This window comes from Aptenodytes forsteri, unplaced genomic scaffold (assembly GCF_000699145.1).
Source record: "Aptenodytes forsteri isolate BGI_AS27 unplaced genomic scaffold, ASM69914v1 Scaffold33, whole genome shotgun sequence".
Lineage (NCBI taxonomy): Eukaryota > Metazoa > Chordata > Aves > Sphenisciformes > Spheniscidae > Aptenodytes > Aptenodytes forsteri.
In genome coordinates, this window is record NW_008795037.1 from 2,359,061 (window position 1) to 2,381,720 (window position 22,660).

The 22,660-nt window shown below is 38.6% G+C and overlaps 1 protein-coding gene across 1 annotated transcript in view; it reads left to right on the forward strand.

The window, feature by feature from the left end:
* The first annotated feature begins 4,783 nt into the window (after positions 1–4,783).
* Positions 4,784–22,660, forward strand: part of PAPD5 (poly(A) RNA polymerase D5, non-canonical) — a 28,858-nt gene continuing 10,981 nt past the window's right edge. Inside the window, exons 1-5 of the mRNA XM_009276712.2 lie at positions 4,784–4,818; positions 9,468–9,591; positions 15,284–15,330; positions 18,284–18,404; positions 19,452–19,559. Coding sequence (XP_009274987.2) covers positions 4,784–4,818; positions 9,468–9,591; positions 15,284–15,330; positions 18,284–18,404; positions 19,452–19,559 — 435 coding nt within the window. The remainder of the gene's footprint in view (positions 4,819–9,467; positions 9,592–15,283; positions 15,331–18,283; positions 18,405–19,451; positions 19,560–22,660) is intronic.

A 22,660-nucleotide genomic window follows, 5' to 3' on the forward strand; every position in this document is an offset into this window, starting at 1 on the left:
AAGCATTGCTGGCTATAGGTTTTGTTACAATCCTGAGACAAACCCAAACTATTACTGTGTTATTGGGAAAGTTCAGCTAATATAAATTGAACTACTACTGGTACTGATAGTTACTTCTTGTTAAGCTCTTGTTTAAAAAAGCTTCTAAACTGTTGTTTGATCTTTTTGAGTGAGAGACAGAAGGGGTCAGACCTACTCACAAGCATTGCTGGCTATAGGTTTTGTTACAATCCTGAGACAAACCCAAACTATTACTGTGTTATTGGGAAAGTTCAGCTAATATAAATTGAACTACTACTGGTACTGATAGTTACTTCTTGTTAAGCTCTTGTTTAAAAAAGCTTCTAAACTGTTGTTTGATCTTTTTGAGTGAGAGCTTTTTAAGCAAGGATAATTGGCAGGCTGAGGAATTCCTAACTCCCCACTATAGGAAATGGATACCTTTAACTTCTGTGTGGTTTTAGCTGTTTGGAAATTTACCTCAAGTTGTAATTACAGAATATATGAAGTGCATGCTAACAGTTGCGCTTTAAACTTAAAGGCTTTTAAAAATATATATCTATGTTTTAAATTATGAGCTTGCAAACTGTATAGCTTGTCTGTATATGTAACTGTTCCAGCAGACTAATACTTTTCTACAAGTGAGCTAAAGAAAAACCTTGTGGTAGTATTTTATAGGAGATGTTGGAATTACTGGTGTGTTTCAAGATAATTAGATATTACTAGAGTTGAAGCCTTTCTGTCATTATGAAATAAAACAGCTATTTCCCATCTCTGCTCTTCCCACTTTGTTTTTCCTGCATAAAACCTTTCTCTCCTGCTTCATCTTGTTCTTTTGTTAGTACTACTTTTTCTTTCAGCTCAGTTGAGGTAGCAGTTTCTCTTAATATTTTTTTTTTCACTCCTCTGTTGGCAAAACACATGCCTTACTTTGGCAACCCTTTGCCTGGGAGAAGAGAAGCAGCAGACTCTCATAGCACTTGCTTACAGAGATGGGAAGGAGGGATGATACGTAGATACAAGGCTATTCCCACACATGTAGTGATTCAGCTAGATTGTTTTTATGTACAGTATGATTTAAAAAAAAAAAAAGAAATGGGAAGTAAGGGTACTTCTCAAAATGGTCTTTCCAGTTGGCATTTGATGTTTTTGCTGGAAATGCTGTAAAAATAGAGAGCAAGACTGAGTATGCATATGGCATGGGTTTAAAAGCCAGTGGATCAGTTGCAGAGTTATACTTCAGATTGCTTATCGGTAGGACTAATTCAAGCATCTGATTTATAATTAAAGTTCAGTAGGACTTTTTTCCTCTTAAAAGACAAATTTCTGTAGGAAAAATTTAGTACATCTGAGTGTATTGTAGGAAGACAAAGCACACATTGCAATTTATAAACAGACAAAAAATGCTCACTTCTACCTTGATAGGAAAAAAGAGTCTCTTACATTACTTCTTGACTAAAGAATGTGCTTGGGAGTTTTAATTAGAAATAACTTGAATCAGTTTAAAGAAGATAGCATTCATCCTGATTGAAGCAAAGTATCTATAAAATAAAAAACTGAAAAGATGGAGATAATTTAAATAATTGAAAAGAACTGCCCACATTGCTTCTTTCTCCTGTGTTTTAATATGTCTCTACTACACTTTGGCCATTTCCATAAGGCAGTGCTATTTTAGTGCCTTTCATGATGCAGTTAAACCCATAAGTTAATGCTAAATCCAGAACAGAAATAAAAAACTACATTAATTTGAGGGGTTTGGGGGGATGGGTGTTGACTGGGAGGAGGAAAGAGGGGACTATGCTATACGCTTTCAAATACTTGCACAGGATAGAAATCTTAGGTCTTGTAATGTCAATTTAGTGGCAACTTTTTTTACTCCACAGCATTTGAAGAAATGTGCGTAATCAGTCCACCATAAATTGTTGAAGTGAACAAACTAACTCTATTCAGAAATGTATTTTCAAACTCAGTATCAGAGTGATTAGATTAATCCTGAAAGACATTAGTCCTGAAAACAGGATCTCGGTTCCTGAATCATGTACGTATTTGTGAAAATTTTGCCTGCCCTTGGTCCTAAAAGGCAGTTCTGTGAATTACTCAGCAGACAACAAATGCTAGTCAGAAAGGTCAAGCTGTTCTTGGGCAAATAGTGAAAGCTACTGAAATATCGCTTGATTGCCGGAGGTGGTCTTCTGGATGTAGATATGCCAGTTGAAGGTGTTTACTCCATTGGCCTCTGTTCGCCCCTTGGCATCTGGGTGGCAGTGACTACTGCTGCCATCCTTGAGGGGTCCTCTTTGGGCTCCCACTACGCTTAGGAGAAGTTGGCTGCTTTAGCTGAACTGATGAAGGTGGTGGGATTTAACTTGGCTAACTTTGCCTTAGATGGATTAGGGAGGCTTGTGTAATCCTGTTATAACAGACCTTGTCGCTGGTAAGCCAGGGAGTGGTTACAAACACCTGGGCTATAATGGGAGGGGACAGAAATAAATCTCATTTGCCTAGCTCTCTGCAAAGTGAAATTCTCCATTTGCATCTTAGGAAACTGTTTATACAGTAGATATCCTGATTTTTAGTGATGTTTAGTAATCATATGGCGGTGGAATACCTGTTTTTTCTGCATGTCTGTTTTTAGGTAAACTGTGAAAAGAAGGTCTGTGAAGCTGTATTTCAAACGGGTGAACTGAACTGAAGAAAAATGTGTGATATCAAAACCCCAGCTCCTCAAGCTTTCCTGGTTTTGTCAGGTTACTAATACAGACATCTTTTGGGATGTTCCATTTTAAAGCTCCCATAGGGCATATGTGGCTCAAAATACAGTTACTATGTGACCTATAATATATTGATATATAAAGTGATGGTCAAAGTCTCAGGCTTTTGAAAATTGTTTGCTTTATTATGCACAATTTTAGTTTCTTATGAGGTCTGATGTATCAGTCACCATGAAACTTAATAGCCTATTAAATCACCTGCAGATGCAGTTAGGTGTTTTTTCAGTAGCTTAAATCCTAGCAGACAAATTCTTTTAATATTTGCTATAGAGGCCTGGGTGGTAGGGAGGGGACCTCAGCAGATGCTTCATATTTATGGTTCCCTTCACTACTCTAATGTTTGGTTTTGCTTGAGTTTGTAGGTGGGAAAATAATTTGTGATCTTTACAGTGTCTGCTGTTGTTCCTGCTTCATTATTCAACACATGTACATGGTAATAGTAATCTAGAAATTATTTTATTAAGCTTGTGGGAGAGTAATGTTAAAATTGAAAGTTAATTTGGGAAGCTTTTGGATTCCCCACCTTGTAGTGTGTCAACGTTGCTTTTAAAATAAATACTAAAAAAAAACCCTGAAACATTTGTGAGGGGGAGAGGGAGGATTGGGCTCTTCATGTCTTTCCTTTACCTTAGTTAAATTTTGTTCAAAACTGCTTCAGGACCAAGTAGGTCGCAGATGGAGAGGGAAAAGCTTTGTTTAGTACATGAAACTTCCGAAGGATCAGAATTTCCTGCCATAATTATTTTTTTTTACAGTTGCAAAAACAGTACCATCTTTTTTGTAGTAAAACACCTTGGGAAGCTTCAAACCGAAGTTATTCTCTCTTCTCCTTTGCAATGCCTCTCTTTCCTCTCAGGAATGGAGGGATGGAGGCAGTTAGGACTCTTAAGTATTGATGCTTTCGAGAAGCTAAAATACCTCAGGTTCCTCCTTCACATTCTTCCCCGAAGACAATTATAAACCTGAAATTCTACAATATTTCTCTTTGTTGCCTTTGATTTTCTTTTTTTTTTTTTTCCTCCAGAGGCGACTTAAAATGGTAGGGGCAACTAAACACTGTCCTATAGGAATTATTCACCCACAGAAAATTCATGTACAAAAGACTCATTTAGTGCTTCAGGGGTACATTGCAAGTATCCCATACAAGTGTGGATATAAAATCAATAAACTCTTAAATCGGAAGTGATTCATCTTAAAGCATAGAGTTTGGGAAGGCAAAAGTCATCTGTGTGTTCATTTCTTACTTCTGCCCACCAGCCGCAGAGGTTCTAAATAATTTAGATTTTCATTATTCTGAAAACAAAGCTTCCTTCAGAAAATCCTGCCAAAGAATAATTCATAGTGCATGAGCACGATACGATTTTTTTGCGTATGGTTAATATCCATTGTTCTAAATTATCTTCAGTGATGTTGCAAATAGCATTTTCTGTGCAAAGGAATATATATGCCCAAGGCAGAGGAAGCTCTTTGGGGTGGATGAGCAGAATTTTTAACCCAGTCATTCTTAACAGTTGGAGCAGAAGCTGATGAGAGAAATTAGAACATGCATGCTTGCATAATTTCTCCTGTGAAATGAAGACTGAAGAAGAGCCACAGGAGTGTAGAAGCATAACACAATTCCAGAATGACAAAAGCAGGAAATTTTTCAATTAAAACTTGCTACTCTGGTTAGTATAATACTGCATGTTGGCACGCAAAGGCAACATTTAACTGCTCTCCTGTGATTAAGCAAAACCAGTCAGAATTATCTTTATCTTGCTGGCTGCTCTGCTTACCAGGACTATGCTCTGCTTCTCAGCTGCTCGGGGCAGGCAGGGAAGGTGCAGGGTATGGTCCCACTTGGGGCAGCAGCTGGTGTGGCTGGTGAGTGCTGGGCATTGGTTGTGTTGGGCTGGCTTCCTCCAAGCTGCCAAAATCTGTGAGCACAGTGGGCTGGTCATTTAGTCTGCATCAGGATCCTAGTGCAGAGAAGTGAAAGTTGTAGTATCTCCAGTTACGTTTCATAAAGCGACATGCCTCCTGGTATCACTCTTGGTTACAGCAAGAAGTGAGTTCTGCTGCTTTATGTGTCAGGTAACTGAAGTGTATGGTCAAGTGTATGTGCTTGTCCACGTATCTGTGTGCTGTGCGTATAAAACAGAAATAACATTTTGTTCATACATGATTATTTTTTAATTGATTGCCAGAGGTGCAGTAAGATTCATACTCCAGAATAATGACATCTTGGATATATGTAAACTAGTTTGAGAATCCTGAGTTGCACATTTAGAGCCCACAGGTTGTGCTACAAAATAAAGTGTGATTAAACTAAGAAAGAAATGTAATGTACTGTGGTCCATAGTACTTGCATCTGCACAAAAGCTGTGGCTTTTCACCTAAATGGCTTGAGTCTAGCAGACTTGTGTTCCTCGTGGTGCTGTTCAGTGATGTTATGGTGGGAAGTCCTCCTTGTGATTACAAGTTTTGCAGCCATAATTTATTTTTTAATGACGCATCACTATCTCTCAGGTAAACATAACAGACACTATAATCCACTGAATTTAGTGGCTTCTCTTCTCTGTAATTCTGTTCTGTCTGTGAATTTCTGATGGAATCGGCTTATCAGGCTTGAAAACAAGGTGTGGTGCAGCTAGTACTTTGTTTTAAAACATACTCAGAGAAAGTGTAAGAGACTGTTTTATTTTTCTTTTCCCCACGTGTTAAGAATTCCTGAAGTACAGGACAAAGACCCACTTGTTTACTGCTATTTGCTGTAATAAAAACAGTAAACTAATGCTCTTATGCATTGCAGAGAACTCTCTCCATGCATCCTAAGTAGGTCTTGGGTGTTGGTATGCTTCAGTATGACTATAAGCCAAATGAAATATCTCTCCATAGTGAAATGAGGTTTATTACAGTCTAATTTCCTTCTAAAAACAAGTTTCCGTTTAAGGACTTTTATCTAAAATAACTAATGAATGCAATGGCATTAAATAATAAAATACTGTTATGATGCCAAAAATAACTTCTCGGTCTCTTTGATCTTCATTTCAGCTAAAGATATAAAATTGCACTAGAGACTTTTGTAAACAGACTCCATTAATCCAAACAAATTCTTTTGAAAAACAGCAACTATAATAGATGTTGATTAAGACAGTGAATAACCTTGAGTTTTAATTTTCAATACAGCTTGAGTTAACTCCACATTAATTGGAGTCACGCCTCTAAGTCATGTTGTACTGCTCTGAAGTCTGCATGTGACTACTTCTGTTTGTCTTAGCTTTAATTAATCATTCTCTTATTTCTTGGCAGCAGCCGTTATTGGGCAGGGAAATACGGTTCCAGGTGTAGTCTTGAGTCTTTACAGCTTCTGCCTGCCTTCTGCGTACTGTGGCTCTGTGCAGCACAGGCGGTCCTAGCAGCATGGAGTCTTGCAGCAGATGAAACACAGATACGTCTGTAGTATTTCCAACTGGTGTGCTGATGGGAACTCTCTCTAGTAGTCTTTCAAGCCTTTCTTCTATCATTGAAGAAGTTCAAATTTCATTTTTTCTACACCTGCATTGCTCAGTAACATTCAGTGCATGTGTAATGTAAGCTTCTGTGTGTTTGCATGCTGCTTAATTTTTTGTTTTGCCATAAAGCTTTACATGACTAGCTAAGAATAAGAAGGATCCCATTTAAAGAGATGCAGACATATGTTACTTATGTTTAGAAAAAGAAATACATCTGGTTCTGATGACACATCATTATTTTATGTGCTTCTAAAGAATGCACCAGTTGATATAATTATCTTGATTAAGAGTGTCAGTGGAGTTAATAAAGAGAAGTGCCCTGAGAACTGTGGTGTCTGTATGGCTTGGCCCTTTGTGCACTTTGGGGACCTCATTTCTGATTGCCTTGTTCTTTCAAAGTTCCCTTATGGGACAGGGGAACAATTAACTCCCGTAAAGCGGAAGCCCAGGAGCAGCTGGGCCCACTAATGACGGGCAGTATGGATTTGTGCTGTGCCATACATGAATTTCTCCCCAGGCATAGTCCCTCGGTATTATCCCAGCTCGTCTTGTGCTGTTAAGTGCCCTCAGACAACGTGGTGCCACTCCTCATGGCACACAGTGCATGCATGCACTCAGTCTTACGTTACTAAAAACATTGCTTGGGGGCAAATCTTGTGCCTTGTGGATGTAACCAGCCTCTTCCAGCTAGTCCAGAGGAGCAGAGGCAGAAACTGGGCTGCGTTGCTTGATCAATTCCCCACAACGTAGCCTGCAAAGAAAGTAAAGAATTTGCCAGACATGATAGGAAGCCTTCGGCCGACTCCGAGATCTTCCTGTAAGCTGGTTCACCATATTACAGTTGAAAAATAATGTGTGTTTTCTAGAGTTTGATTATCAGGTTTTGCCTGTTTTCCTTGTTGCTCCTGGTTTTGAATGCTACCTTAATGGTCAAGCACTGGAGACTAAATTAGCAATTCAGTATGTGTGACTGGCAGTGGGGACGGAAAGTGAACTTTGGTTGTTGGAGTGCTCAACTTGAATTCAGGTGAGAAGTACAATTCTTGCGATGGGAGGATAGCTGTAAGAAGGTTTAAGTGCCAACATGTTGAATAGTAGTGAAGAATAGAAGAACAGGAGATGGCTGAAAAGCCAAAGGCAGAGGAGTCAGTGCCCATGTAAGGGATGGTAGTGGTGGTTTGGAACGTGCACGTTAACCCCAGGTTGTAAGCTTCCAAGGAAAAGCAAGAAAGCCATAGGAGGAGGTAAGAAATTTCCTAGCAATATCAAAATAAATGCTGAAAACAGCATTTGTCGGTATGAATATTGCAGCTGCGTTGTTCAGAACATCCTTGTGGTACCTGAGATGTTGTGCGTGAACAGGGCTTGATGCCAGTGTGGTAGTAAGGCGGGGAGAGGAGGGAGATGGCACCTTGCATTTTTGCGGGAGATCTTTTGGGGGGGGTTGTTTTATTTTAGTTTTTAGTTTAAGCGTTTGTAAGGCTCCCTCTGTAGGTGTCAAAGGAGGAGAAGCTTCTCCAAAGGTTGATTTAGAACAGCTAAATTGGATATCTGTCTGGATCTCCCTTTGGAGGAACTCTGTCAGAGGAGTTTTGCTCTTTGCATTAGCTATAGAGAGCCATGGTGACGGCCACCACAAGTTCCTGGGCTTTTATGACTATTCCTTTAACTCTGTGTGTGTGAAATTCCAATAAAGGCTCAGTGAAAAGAAATGTAAATATTTTATTCCTCTGTCTCTGAGAGAAGGGAGCTTGTGTTGTTCATAATGTTGCAGTATTGAAGAACATAATGCAGGTGGTTTGAGTTCTGTCCCTACCCTGACTCTGTTAAATACAACTTTCAGATATTTTAATCTGTTTTGTTGACACCTGTATACGGCTTCCAGTTATTAACATTTGATTTATTTAAGTGTGTGTGCAGTGGGGAAGTATTAGATTCCACGTCTCATCTAAGGGCTTGCTCTTAATAAATTGCTCTCTTCTGATGGTCCCTCAGAGCTTTAAGGAGAGATGCAGTTGTACTTGGTAACTAGAAACAATAAATTCTTAAAAAATAACTAGCTATTACTGTAATAGTCATTGCAGGAAACAAATGAAATTAATTTAGGTACTCTGTGGTTGGAATTAAAGGGTTGTGTCTGGTTTTTTTGAATACATTGTTAGTCAAGACGATGATGTGTTTATGATATTACAGAAGCATAGAAATTTGTGGCACCATATGAAGACATTTTTATTTCAGCTCTAATCATAGGCAATCTAAACATAACTTACTGACTGTGAGAAGCACATGTAATATGGTAAACTGTCAAATATATGGGTTAACTGTCTGTCAATCACTTATTCTTCTGAGCCACCACTGCTGCGTATGTACTGCTTATTTTCTTGTTATGGGAGAGAGTGCATATTTAGTTTATGCGTCTTCTCTAAGCAGTAAAAGAAGCAGTTTTTCTAGCTCTAGTACTGGCACAATTACTGTCAACTTTTTAAAAGCTTGGTACTGAATGCAGGCTGATGCCTGAAACTCCCTAGCTGGTGCCAAGGGGCTGACTAGGAAGCATTGGCTGAAAACCTCCTGTTTAAATTTTTGCGAAGCGTGTGCTTGGAGCTTACAGCTGCATTTGTCGTTGAAGACTGAACCATTTCTGTGTTACGCTGGCATTAAAATAGAGAGTGTGACTTTCAATGTGAATTGAAGGCACTTGGATTTAGATTTGCTTCCACGCTTTTAGCAAATGTAGTGCAATATTGACCTATGGTATAAGAAACTAACATGAAACTAAACGTTACTAAGTGTTGTGAATCTGGATTTTTTTTTTTAATTGCATGCTACTCTTAAAATGCCCCTTAACTAAATAGGTAACTAGGAGCTTAAAAAGCATGTTTGATTAGAGTAGTTGTTGTTTCATTCTCCTGTGTGTTTTTTCCTGACTTTGTTCTTTTTTTTTTTTCTTTCTTAGTCTTCATGCTAACATGAAACTAAACGTTACTAAGTGTTGTGAATCTGGATTTTTTTTTTTAATTGCATGCTACTCTTAAAATGCCCCTTAACTAAATAGGTAACTAGGAGCTTAAAAAGCATGTTTGATTAGAGTAGTTGTTGTTTCATTCTCCTGTGTGTTTTTTCCTGACTTTGTTCTTTTTTTTTTTTCTTTCTTAGTCTTCATGAAGAATCATTCTGTTCTTTTTTTTTTTTTCTTTCTTAGTCTTCATGAAGAAATCATTGACTTTTATAAGTTTCTGTCTCCCAGACCTGAAGAAGAGAGAATGCGGATGGAAGTGGTCAACAGGATAGAAAACGTTATAAAGGAGCTCTGGCCTAATGCAGATGTGAGTAGGACACTGTTCTATTTGTTAACATATAAAAGCAACATTTTGTGCTTGTTTACTTTGTGAAGTATTGAATAATGAAAATACTGTTTAGTTTTCCATTTAAAAAAAAAAAAAAAGGATTTCTGGTCAAATGAGAGAGATGATCTTTATTTCAAGAATAGTACAGGTCAACATTTTCTATCACACATAGGAACAAAGACAAGCTAGACCTACTGTAGTCAAAGAAAGGGCATAAGGTGTGGCAACATTTATTCTCATTAATATTTATTTACTAAGATTAATGGGAACATATCAGGCATGCATGCATGCTTGTAAAGTATTGTGTTAAAAAAAAATCTTCTGAAACTCATAGCTTCACTAGTAGCAGGGCTTCTAGTCCAAAGACCTGCGGTCTTGAATAAGTCTTATTAAGGTGGAATGGCTGCAATGCCACATTACGTAGACTATGCTATTTTTAATGGGCAGTTAAACTAAATTGTCATATCTTACAAATTTAAAGGAACGGTTTTTTTGTACAGGAACAAACAAGTCTCTAGATCTATGTATTGAGCTTAAACTCTTTAATGCCTCTTTCCACTGAAGATGGGGTTTTGCTTCATTCATTTGAAACGAGTTTCTCCTATGCAGAGCTATGCTTTTCTTAATAAAGGTTGGATTAAAGAGAAGCCAGAGAAGTTGCTTTTACAACTCAAGATGGTTTTATGGGGACACAGTTGAATTTTTAGCATAATTGAATCTATTTTAATTGTATTCCTCTACTAACATGGTGTTCATTTCCAGAATGCCGATTTGTAGCCATAGTCATCTATCTGTAGATAACAGTAGCTGAAAATAAGGACTTGTTAGCCGGAATAGCAAACCAAATCCAGACAGCAGAATCTTTAGTATAAGGAATGCTCTTTGATCCTGCCACAGTAAAAGATAGTGTTTCGACATGACTGACTTAAACCCGCTGTTCATTCAGATCTTCTTAACCTGTTTTTTGGAATATGTTTTTAGAAATTGGCAGAATATGACAGAATATGAATTCTGTATAAGCTATATGTATGTGGTGTGTGGTTTTGTGTGTAAAATATACTCACATTTTCAAGGTGATTCATGTTGTTATGGACAACGTATTAGTGACGTATAATATGGAAGGAGCACTCTCCACTCAGTGATAGCCACCTTTGTGCAGTTACAGGGAGTTGAGTCAGTACTACACCTCTGGTAATTTTCTCTTTGAGCAAAACCAATAACCTTTCCAAGGGAACTATGTAAGAGACTTTAACATAATCTCGCAGGTTGTTGTATAGCTCTCCTCTAACCCAGTGAAACAGTGTTGCAGACCCTAATCAAGAGCAGGAGTAGTGGGCTGCCAGTCTGACAGGCAATAGTATAGGAAAGGGCGCAGGTAGGAAACAGTGTTTACTATGATACTGTCGTGGTTTAACCTCAGCCGGCAGCTAAGCACCACACAGCCGCTGCTCACTCTTCTCCCCCCCGCTGGTGGGATGGGGGAGAGAATCGGAAGAGTAAAAGTGAGAAAACTCGTGGGTTGAGATAAAAACAGTTTAATAATTGAAATAAAATAAAATAGTAGTAGTAGTAATAATAATAATAATAAAAGAATGTACAAAGCAAATGATGCACAATGCAATTGTTCACCACCCACCGACCGATGCCCAGCCAGTCCCCGAGCAGCGGCCCCCCCGGCCCACCTTCCCCTCCAGCCTTCTCAGTCGGTAGAGCATGGGAAGCTGAAAAGTCCTTGACTAGTGTAAGCACTACCTAGCAACAACTAAACCATCGGTGTGTTATCAACATTATTCTCATACTAAATCCAAAACACAGCACCGTACCAGCTACTAGGAAGAAAATTAACTTTATCCCAGCCGAAACCAGGACAGATACACCCTGCCAAAGTCTTGTAGTAGGGGATTTCATCAAAATGACCAATTCCTTCAGCCTAGAGCAGATGCCACTATTTCCTAGACAAGTTTGTGTGCTGCAGACTTAACTAGTGTAATGGGGTGAATGGATTCATTAACAGGGGATCTTTCTTTGTTACCACTAACACTTTGAATGGGGCACAAGAACTTAGCGCTTCCAGAGATACTCTATTTGTAGGACAGACTTGATCTATAAAAGCTAGGTCTTTTGTATTAAAAATAATTTTTATATATGTGTATATATATGTGTGTGTGACTTTGGGGCCTTGAGAAAATAGTCTTTCTTTAAGCTCCTGAAACTGGTTTTTGTAGCCATAATCTGTTTAAGAAGGGGAAGCAAATTACAAGCCCTACCACAAGTGACAGCTGACCACTGGGCTTAGCTGTAACGTGACTGAGAGGAAGCACACACTGTGCAGTTGAAAACTGAAGTTCACTTTTCCATTAGCGCCAGTTAAAACTGCCACGACTGTCTGTCTTCGCTGTTCTTGAAAATGTTAGAGAGCAAGAGTGTGCCAGTTCCTTTTTCTCAAGACAGTAACTGCCCTTTAAAGCCTAACTCTGCATTTTGTCTGCTGTTACGTCGAGGAAGAATTCTGCTCTTGTATGCCCTTACATTTTCTGGAGGCTAGAAGGGAACTGAACAGTGACAACAGCACGCCAGGTTATAATCTGGAAATTACTGTAATGTTATTTTTCTAATACTTTACAGATCTGCTTGGGAATTGAACTGCTGAACTCAACTGTGTTCAACTTTGACAGTCTTTTGTTGTAATTTTTCAGTCGTTTGAGTTAATCACTAACCTTTTGGAAATCTGTGTTGGTTTAGCCACTTGTAAGATTTAAGTTTTGAGTACATGCTCTGAGAAGGTGGAGTGTTATCTGGTCCAATGTCCTCAGCTTTAGCTGTAGTGTAAAGCGATAAGTTAATGTTTAAGCTGTTCATTTTGAGTCATAGATGCAGCGAATCCAGCTAAAATAAACTTGTAAGTTAAACATACACATTTAGTTTGTAGTTTCTCACTAAACACGAAGGTAAGACATACTCTATAAAAATCAGGTACCAAGAAAAGGAGAATCAGGCTTCCTGAATCTAAATGTATAGAGAGCATGTGGAATGTGTCTGTGCACATACATTTTTTTTTTTCCTGTTCCACTTAGGAAAAGGCTGAAAAAGCAGACGGAAGGGGGGTAAAACTAGGTATCCTAAACTGTTACTTTATTTATAGAAGTTAGCAATTGTGTCATTTGCTGTCTTACTCAAGGGAATGTGCTTAGAAGGAAACATTCCTAGTAAGTGAGAACTGTTCTTGGCATCAGCAAGGTTCTGACCCTAAGAAAGGCTTTAATTACACTGAAACTGAACAACCCAAAACATTAAATGAAAGCATTTTAAGACCAAGTTTTCTGACGAGTTGAATATGCAAATTTGACTATTGAACAAATAAGTACTTAAGCAGTGGAATTTAGGATACATTTGTCATAATGTCCTCAGCTTTGTATCCGAGTGTTGTGTGGCTCATAGGTCTGAAAAGAGGTAATGTTGCATACTTCACACACTTCAGTTATGAAAATACTATGATTGGGAATGGAAGTAGAAAGATGAACTCTATTTAGTTTGACAAACTACAGAAAATTCTACTTAATGATGTAGAAGAAAGGGAAATTTAAATTGGCTACGGATAGATTTTTTTGTTTTGATGGAGGGATTTGGTAGGAAGGACTTTCCAAGCTTTTGTGGGTTTCCAAGTTCTGTTGTGCATAGTGAGGACATATTTGGACACATACCGTAATTAAAGCTCCTTCAGGAACTTTGGAATTTAGTATGAACAAGTTCGCAGAAATGTAGGATAAATAGTAACAATAACATACAGGAGTAGAAAGAGTCCATTACAGTACTGCAAAGTCTTAAGTTATCTTATGAATGCAAATACATATTTGTGTCTGCATAGAATAAAAATATAATCAGCAGTGTTGGCACACCACAAAAACTAATGCTTAGGTCTCTCAAGTCATAATAGTGTCCTGTATTTGGGATGCTTTAAATATGTACGTCTACAGAGCTTCAGCAGTTTAAATTCCAATTTGATAATAAATCAAAATCCTTTAACATTTCTGTTCCGATTTCCCCACACTTCCATCTTTCCAGATTTAATGAGAGAGGGATTGAAGTGTGGGTGTGGGTTTCTTTTATAATAATTCAGTGTTTCTCATACTCCAGATTATTGTACAACAGCAGATGTTGTTTCATTCCTTTTGGTAAAGGTCATATATGTTGTATCAGTAAGTTTAGGAATACTTTCAGGGTTGTTTATTCAATAAAGGCTCTCTTGCTGTTCAGCTGAACACATTATTTTGTTTGATAATGTGAAAGCACATTTAGTTTTTTCCGAACCCATCAGTGGTTGTTTTATTGTGCAAAAGCACTTCTTAGACGTTTTTGGTGGCCAAATAAATCCTTGTTTGACTGAACCCAGTTTCAGAGGATGCTTTTATTACTATCCTGTAATATTAGTATAATATTAGTAATAATAGTAATTATTATTATTATTATTATGATTGTTATTATTATTACATTCTTAGTTTTGTGATGCCTTTATGCTTTTGTCAAGATCTAGTAGAATATTGATGCTAGTTCTGATGCATCTGTTGCAGTCTTTTCTAGTTTGAGAAGCTATGAACTTTCAACATTAAATTTACTGCCAGCACGTGCTTTTTGTTGGGGGTCGGGGTGAGGGGGTAAAAAGAGTGAAGTGATATAAAATAATCAAGAGGAAGCACTCATACTGCTGCTTAGTCTACTAAAGTGTCAATCAAAACACTTACTTGCAAAACATCATCTTTTCCCATCTCCCCCTTTTTCTTATCCCAAAGGGGAAGAACATAAAAAGTGGGTCACTTGACAGACAAATAGGTGGCAGTCAAGCCAGGGTATGAGACTCATTAGAGCAGAATATGCAAGTCTGTAAGGTGGCTCCAGGAAACCCATCAGAAGACTGTCTGGTTGAAAAGTAGTCCAAATGGGTAGATATTTTTACTTTGAAGTCTCACCAGTCCCCCTTTGAGACTTAGCACCTGAGTCCGACCTCCCTTCGAGGCTTGGCTAAGTTAATGAGAGTGTGGTTTCGGACAGCTTACAATGGAAACCTGATTATTTAAACCTTCAGTGCTAGTAAAAATCCAGCATGATCAACTAAATCTGTGGGATGTGAAACTTTCTGAAACTTTTTTTGTTTGTTGTTTAAGCAGAAATACAGAGTTGTGCTACCTGCTCTGTAATTCAGAAAAAAAAATGGATTGTGATTTAATTTTTTTTTTTTTTTAAGTATGCAAAGCAACAGAAATATATTAAACTTAAACTTAGAAAATGTGTTTAAAAACTGAAGGGTATACTTTGAGATATGAAAGCAAAAATAAATTGAACTGATACTGGTTTCTTTAATGTTCTATCATTCTTAGGTGTTTTAAAATCTTTTGGTTTATGGGTTTTTGCCAGATTTGGTCGTGGTGAAAATTTTTACATTACAAAGAAGGTTTTGTAACAGAAAAGTCAAAGTTATTAACGTTTCGTGGGTAATAATAAAGATGTAAATGCTTTAACAGAAAAGAGTACTTCTGTTCAGAATGTGCCTGTTAGCAATACCAAAATCTACCAGTGGAGGGTACCAATAACCAGCCTTCACAAGCAACTTAACAGAACTTGTTTGTCTTCTGAAGCCTGGAAATTTGTTTTCATATATCCTGTTCTTCTGTTTCAGGTGCAGATATTTGGAAGTTTTAAAACTGGTTTATATTTACCTACAAGGTTAGTAATTTTTCAGTGTCAGTTCCATACAAGGGAAAAGATAGCCTGTGGAACCTGTACCCCTGTAGTGATTTATCTGATCACCCAATACCTGTGTTACTTGTGTGTATACTTGTTATATTAAGAAAGTGTTAAGTTACTAGTACTCTGCAAAGCGTACAGAAATATAGTAATTAAGACTATTAAGTAATACATGTGTCTATATACATTTTGCATGTATTGGTAAAAGATCTGAATTACGACGTTGTCAAAAAAGGCTTATTTTGTGATTTGGCTTCATTAAATGGCTGAAACAAAATAAGAGGTTGGCCTTAAAAGAAAAGCTAAATTTTATCTCTACAGACAATTACATTGAAACATTTAACGTTACCTTGTTAATGCTAATGTTAGCACTGAAGAGAAAAGATTACGTACAGAACTGGTTTTTTCTTTCAGTCTTCTTTTGTGAAATTTGTACAATGTTCAACTGCTACCTTTTCCAAATTTATTACTAGTTTCATAAAGAAAAGTCATTACTCGATGACACTGGTATCTTCTGTGTAGAAATTGTAAGTATTTTTGACAATTAAATAGAAATAGAAGGAAAGGCTTAAATGGCTGCAGGGGATAAACACATTTAAACAGCGTAAGTCTGAGGTTAACACTTGACTTGAGTTCCCTACTTTGGGAACATGAGGAATTAATATCTAGTACAGACTGCAAATGATGGATACCTGAGTCGTCATTTCATCTCTTTTTGAAAAAGAAAGTATCTGACAGATACTTCAGTATCTGCTTTAGTCTAAGGAGTTGCAGGAAAGCTGAATTGCTTAGTTTCTGTTTGGAAAGTCAGAAGTAAGGTGTCCAAATACACATTGTTTTCACATTTGGCCTCGTTCTTGGCCTTTTTTTCATTGATTTTAAATAGACTTGATTAAACTTGGTTGGATGCTGATAATGCAAGAGAGATATTCCTATCCACATGACTGATAGCGATAGTTCTTTACTATATTTGCTTGATTGTTTTGAAACTGATGTAACAAAAATGCTTTGCTGTTGTCTATTTGATTTTATATTTGGACACATACAGTAATTAAAGCTCCTTCAGGAACTTTGGAATTTAGTATGAACAAGTTCATACTAAACTGCCTTTCCTCCGTATTTGTTTCAGCTGAGTTTTTGGGGGAGAACAAATGCAGATACTTTAAAAACAGTACATAAACCCACAAAAAAACCTTCCTGTGGCAGTACTTGCCAAACTTTCAAAATAACCAGCATTTGCATGTTGGCAATTAATTCACTGTTGCCTTCTGCCAAAGCTTCCCTTTGCCCTGGGTTTTCCCCACCCGTCAGTAACTGTACAGTTAATTTTGATTTCAGGTTCTGGGATTCAGAAAGACCTATGGTGTGTTTTTAATTCTGTTAATCTGTGTTAGAATTTGCCTAATATCCTTTTACTTAAGCTGATATTGAAGGTTTGGGCACACGGTTGTTTAGCTGCTGGATCTCTGTGTTATTTTGCAGGCAATATCTATCCTCAAGATGACAACAGAGCTGCTTTTTCTGTCTTGATGTGCATCAGAAAAATGTCTCCTGCTGTTAACTGTCAGCATCAGTAGTGGGTTTAATGCTAATTTAGTTTAGAAGAGAAGTGTCCAGCAGCATGTCCTACTCTCCAAGCAGGTTTTGAACGTAGTTTTCTGAAACTGGCTGAATGCTGCCTATCCTTGTCAGCTGAATGGTATGCAGCTGAACTGCTGCTGAACTTGCCTGCTGCCGACACTGCTTGTCGGCAAGAGATATTTCGTCTAATGCAGATGTAGTTTCTTTGAGATTGTTAAAGCAGTGTTGTTTGTGAATCAGCAGACCTGTAGAATCTGGCAGCACGGGGGGGGAAGTATTCCTAAATTTTTTGGTGTTTTCTGTTACGCAGTTTTCCATATTAGTGAAGTGGCCTGCTAGTATAACTATAGGGTTATACGCTCGCCTCCTTTGTGTTCCCAGCCAAGCAGGGGAAATCAAAGAAGTTGGGGGGGAAAGAGGAAAAAGCTCAGGATCTCACAGTAGCCTTCACTGTCTTCAGTTTGGACACCAGTCACCTTTTGAATTTGAGTTTAGGCAGTGAATTAGGGTGTCAGCTCCCTGTGTAGTCAGATGAATGTGTATGTGCATAGGGAAGAAGTATAGCGGGATGGAGACACCTCTTCAAGGAGCTAAGTTAATGAGTGAAGTTAATTAGATGGTTTGATCTTATTTAACAGCTTGTTGCTTCCTGAAGTCAAAGTTGCCACATTTTCCTCTCTCCTTCCATGCTCCCTGTTCTTGGCACTGCAGGCCAGCTGCTTACCATGTGCCCACTGGTGCTCTGATCACCCCGAAAACCAACTCTGAGTTGCAAAGAAACAGGAAATTACCCCAGAATGTTTTGGGTTTTTTTTTAAAGGGGTGGGGGGAGTTGGTTTCTGCCAGGCCCATTGATATGTTGAATTGATTTGCTGTGAATTAGACAAATGCCAGACCTAGAGTAAAGGAGGGAACAGGGCCATGCATATGGGAGTAGAGGATGGGGAACAGGACTTTCCCTTTCAGTGACAGGCTGTTAAATCAGCATTACTGACTAATACAGCCCAAAGGTGGTGATTCACAAGAAGTTAATTTCTTGCTCTGAATCACTTTGGAGAAGCTGATCCCTCTCTGCTGACAGTGTGGCCTGAGGAGACTAATCTCTGGCTTTGCAACCCAGTTGATTTGTATGTGTATCTGTACCCCTCCCATTTGGTAACCTGAAATGTTCTGTATTTCCCCAAGCATAAGAATTCATCCCCACCCCTTTCCTCAGAAAATCAAGAATAAATTATTTGGTTAAGGTACATTCTGTCAGCTTTATTCTAGTTACATGTGGATGTCAGTTCTTAATCTTTTAAGTGTATTGGTCTTTTAATTTGATTTAATCTGGATTTTCTTTCCATTTCAGTGATATTGATTTAGTTGTGTTTGGAAAATGGGAGACATTACCTCTTTGGACCCTGGAAGAAGCTCTTAGAAAGCACAATGTAGCAGATGAAAACTCAGTGAAGGTTTTAGATAAAGCAACTGTAAGTTTGGGGGAAGAGGGTATTTCCTTGTTCTAAGCTAAATTTCTAATCGAAGAAAGATCTTGGTTAAAAGGATGAATTTTCATAAGCAGAAACTATTTTATATATAAATTTGAAATAGAACCAATAGAACCTTTTTATTTAGTACCGGTTTTATTACTGACAAAATAATTGAGAGTGCTCTGACAGAAGCATTTCTTCTGTTGGGGAAAATCATGGGATTTTCCATACTGCACAACATACACTTGCATTTAAGTGAGGTTATACTAGTCATTGTTGTGAATTAATGTGATTAGACTTGTGAATTTCTGGACTGAGTTTGTACATAAAGAAACGATTTTTTTTTCTTATTCCAAGTAAGCAGACGTAATACATTTTCACATAGAAGTAGTAAGTACAGCCTTGTATAAATACGTAATGGTATGTCTTGCACAGGATAGGATTAATTCCATTATAACTTCCTACCTTTTGCTAATTGTGAGAGTATGTAAGAGTTGGGGTTTAAACAGGTGTCTAACTGATGGCTGTTATTAGTAGAGAGAGGTAATTTGGAAACCACTCAGGTGGAGGTATGTCAGAGTGCTCTCAATATCTTGTGCTTCTTGTTTGAACATAATTTTGATGAGGAATCAATTACACAAAATGACACAACTGTGTCTTTTCTTAGGAATATATGTCTATTACCATTTATCTTTATTTCTTAAGTGTTTGTCTCCCTCTGGTGTTTGTTTTTCCCACTAGAACTATGCTTCTGCACCAGGAACTGAATAAAAACAATTTAAATTAATCACTTTGAAGATGAAGTGTTAAGTTCTGTTAAATAGTGTAGTAAACTGAAAATAGCATTTATGAGTTAGAAAAGGAAAGTTTATGTAAACAGATTGGCAAGGAGAGTGAGTTCATAAATAGACAGGAGTCCTGTTTTCTCTGTCAACCTCCTCTCTACAAATTCATAAAAAGTTTCAGTTTTACTGGTGCATGTAAGTATGAATGAAACCAAATGTGTCTTGGAAATCTGTATTGACTTAATCTGTCTTTCTTTTGCAGGTACCTATTATTAAACTGACCGATTCCTTCACTGAAGTAAAAGTTGATATAAGCTTTAATGTACAGAACGGGGTTAAAGCAGCCCAGCTCATCAAAGATTTTATCAAGGTTAGGCAACACTATAATAGAACTACAGAGCTGGATATTTGATGACTTAATTTGATTTTTTTGTTTTACTTCGACTGCATCCTTACTAGAGATATGCTTTCACTCTCTATTATTTTTTGCTGTCTGATACTGTTGTGTGACATTCTTAGGCTTTAGATATATTGCCCTAAAAGGCATGAAGATAGTAAAATGTACAAAGAAAGTATGGAGAAGTTATAATGATACAATGACTAAGGAAAATACAGTAATACCTGTCTTAAATGTTCTGCTCTTCTAACTGTGGTTCCTTGAACTTAAAATCAGTTTTTCCATTTTCCCACGCATTCCTGCAGAAAGTAGGAATAGATTGAATATTGTTTCAACATACAAATGCTAATTAAGTAGAATAAGTTAAATTTAGCAAGTTATTTTTCAGGGATTCACTAATACCTGTATCATCAATACACTCCAGTTACTTTTGTTTACTATATAGGATCATTTTGTTACGATTAATGAGCTTTTGTATTTAAAGTTTTGAAGTATCATTACACTCTTTTTCCTTTCCTTCCCTTCCCCTATTCAGTGCATTGGACACTCGTAATGTCTCATAAAAGCAGTAGAAAATTTTTCTTGGATTTTCATGTTATGTGTAGGGAGATGAAGTGCAGTTCAGTCTCACTTAAGTGCTTAGGTATTACTGTTCTACTACTAACTGCTTTGGTTTTTTAACCAAACTAATGGACAGCAGGAGAATCAAAGTATTTCAATAGCTAGACAAGTAAAACTCCTTCAGAAAACTCTGTAAACCTGAATAAAGCTAGCACTTTACTTTCAGTCATAAGGGTTAGAAATCATGTACATCTGCTTTAATAATGTCATCGAGTCAGCAAGCAGTCTTCCAAATTTGGGGGGATTTTCAATTGCCAATGAGTTGAATGTATGGCCTTCAACTTGTTAATCTTCAGTTCCTTTTTGTATGTTTAGTAGCAAGTATGAAAGTAGCTCAGTTTGCTTCTACAGTGTCTATTTCTTTAACCTGTAGAAGGACACAGGAGAAAAGTCTCTGTCCTTAGTTCAGTTTCAGTAGAATAGTCTGAGTTCTTGTCTGCATAGTCTCACCTGGGTGCTTAAATAAACCTTCTGCTTAAACGTTGTGCTGGTGAGGCCTCTTGCATCCGCATTCAGATTAAGAGGGTGGCGTGGGTCCAGAGACCTTTCTTCTCTCAGCCTCTATCTGATGAACAGAAGTTGATTGTGTTGGCCAACCCTTTGCTGCTAAATCAAGACCGATAGTTTTGTGCTATGTAGCTCCTTATTGGGGAAGGAGGATGCCCAGATTCTCTGTCGTAAGATGCCTACCTAGAATTTGGTAGCTAACTTCAGTTTTTACATCCTGTGCATTGTCGCATTACCTTGTGGTGGACAGGCTGTCCGTATTTGGTTTTCTGCCACAACACAGGGGCTGTATTTCTGTTACACTCTGCATATAAATTTATTTTTAGGTAAGTCCATAAAGCCCTGCATACTTGCCCAAAATTGCCTATGTACTTCTTAATTTCAAGATAGGAGGTGGTCTTCTCTTGAGAGTCTGAAGGCATTTTTGTGTGCTTAAAAAAAGAAAACTGTGTTAGCGTGTTCCTGTTGCCTGGGTTATTTGTGACCCTGTGGAGAGGCTGCTTTGGCCTTGGGTCAGGGCACGGCGAGAGCCGGCTGTGCCCCCAGGGAGAGAGGGGGAGCTGCGTGTGGCAGCCAGGCAGGCACGGGGCAGAGGCCTTGCCCACCGGGCTGCAGCCCCTTGGTACCCAAACCCAAAGAGCAGAGCAGGTCTGGTGACAGTAGTCAGGGTCAGCTCACAGTCCAGCCAGCGGCTGGCAGACAAGTCCCCAGTGAGGAGGTCGAGGCTGAGGACGCCAAGTCAGTGGTTAGGGTCAGGATTAGGGTCAGGGTCAGCATCAGTGCGCAGCAGCATGGCTCAGGCAGATGCCAAGGGGAACTGCTGAGATGGAAAGCAGCTCTTGAGTGAAATGGAGGGACTCCCAACTAGGCTTCCCACATGGCGCTTTCCCATGTGGCTGTTTTCGCAGCAGCCCAAGCCAAGGCCGTGCAGCTGTGCCGTACCAGAGCTGGCCTTGAGCACGGGCGGCTGAGCCTGGTGTGGCGGGGGAGAGGTGGCACTCAGCCCTGACACATGGCAGGTAATGGCTACACTGCCGTGGAGCGTTGTTTGTTTAACTTGGAGAAAACTTGATGTGTACTTGCCAAGTGACTTCATTGGTATCCTTGAGGATCTCTCTATAAAACACTTGCAGGGCATTCTCTTGGGTCTTACCTTGTCCCACGTAACTTTGAATACTTAACTGAGGTGTCATGTTCAGTGTTACCCTTGGAAATGCTTATTTCTCTTCACCCAGTTTATCTAGGATGTCTGAGGCAGCTGAAGCCTTAATTAAGGGTTTGCAGTTTCCTGAGAAAAGTCCTGTCTTCCAATTTTGGTATATGCTGATATTCAACACTTCAGCTTGTGACTGTAAGTTCTTAATAGTTCAAAAAGGTGATCTTGGGATCTTCAGTTAAACAGGGCTCCCAATACTCACCGTAAGACTCGTGCAGAGAAGTTCTTGGAGAAATTCTTCCTTTCCCTTTAACCTTTTGCAATCACAGATACCATGATCCGCATCTCTTCTCTGACACTAAGGAACTTTTTAGCTCTGTGTTGATAAAAGGAGTGATATTATCGAGCCTCTTTTGCCCCCTCCCCTGTGAGGGGGTGTACAGACTGCAGGCTTAGCCCCAGCCTCCACTGCTGTCCAAAAGGTCCATGTTTTCCGCATGTGCAGCGTATGTACACCTCTAAGGGAAGCCATGTGGACAAACCTATTGAAGGGCCAGTTACCCAAAGGTAAGCATTTGGCTCCTTTAAAAATGTTTTCTGGGTGTAGTAACTTTGAAGGATCATTTTGAACTCTGGGCATCTGAAGTATTTGCAGGACAGGGAAGTGATCGTCCCCCTGTACTCGGCACTGGTGAGGCTGCACCTCGAATACTGTGTTCAGTTTTGGGCCCCTCACTACAAGAAGGACATCGAGGTGCTGGAGCGTGTCCAGAGAAGGGCAACGAGGCTG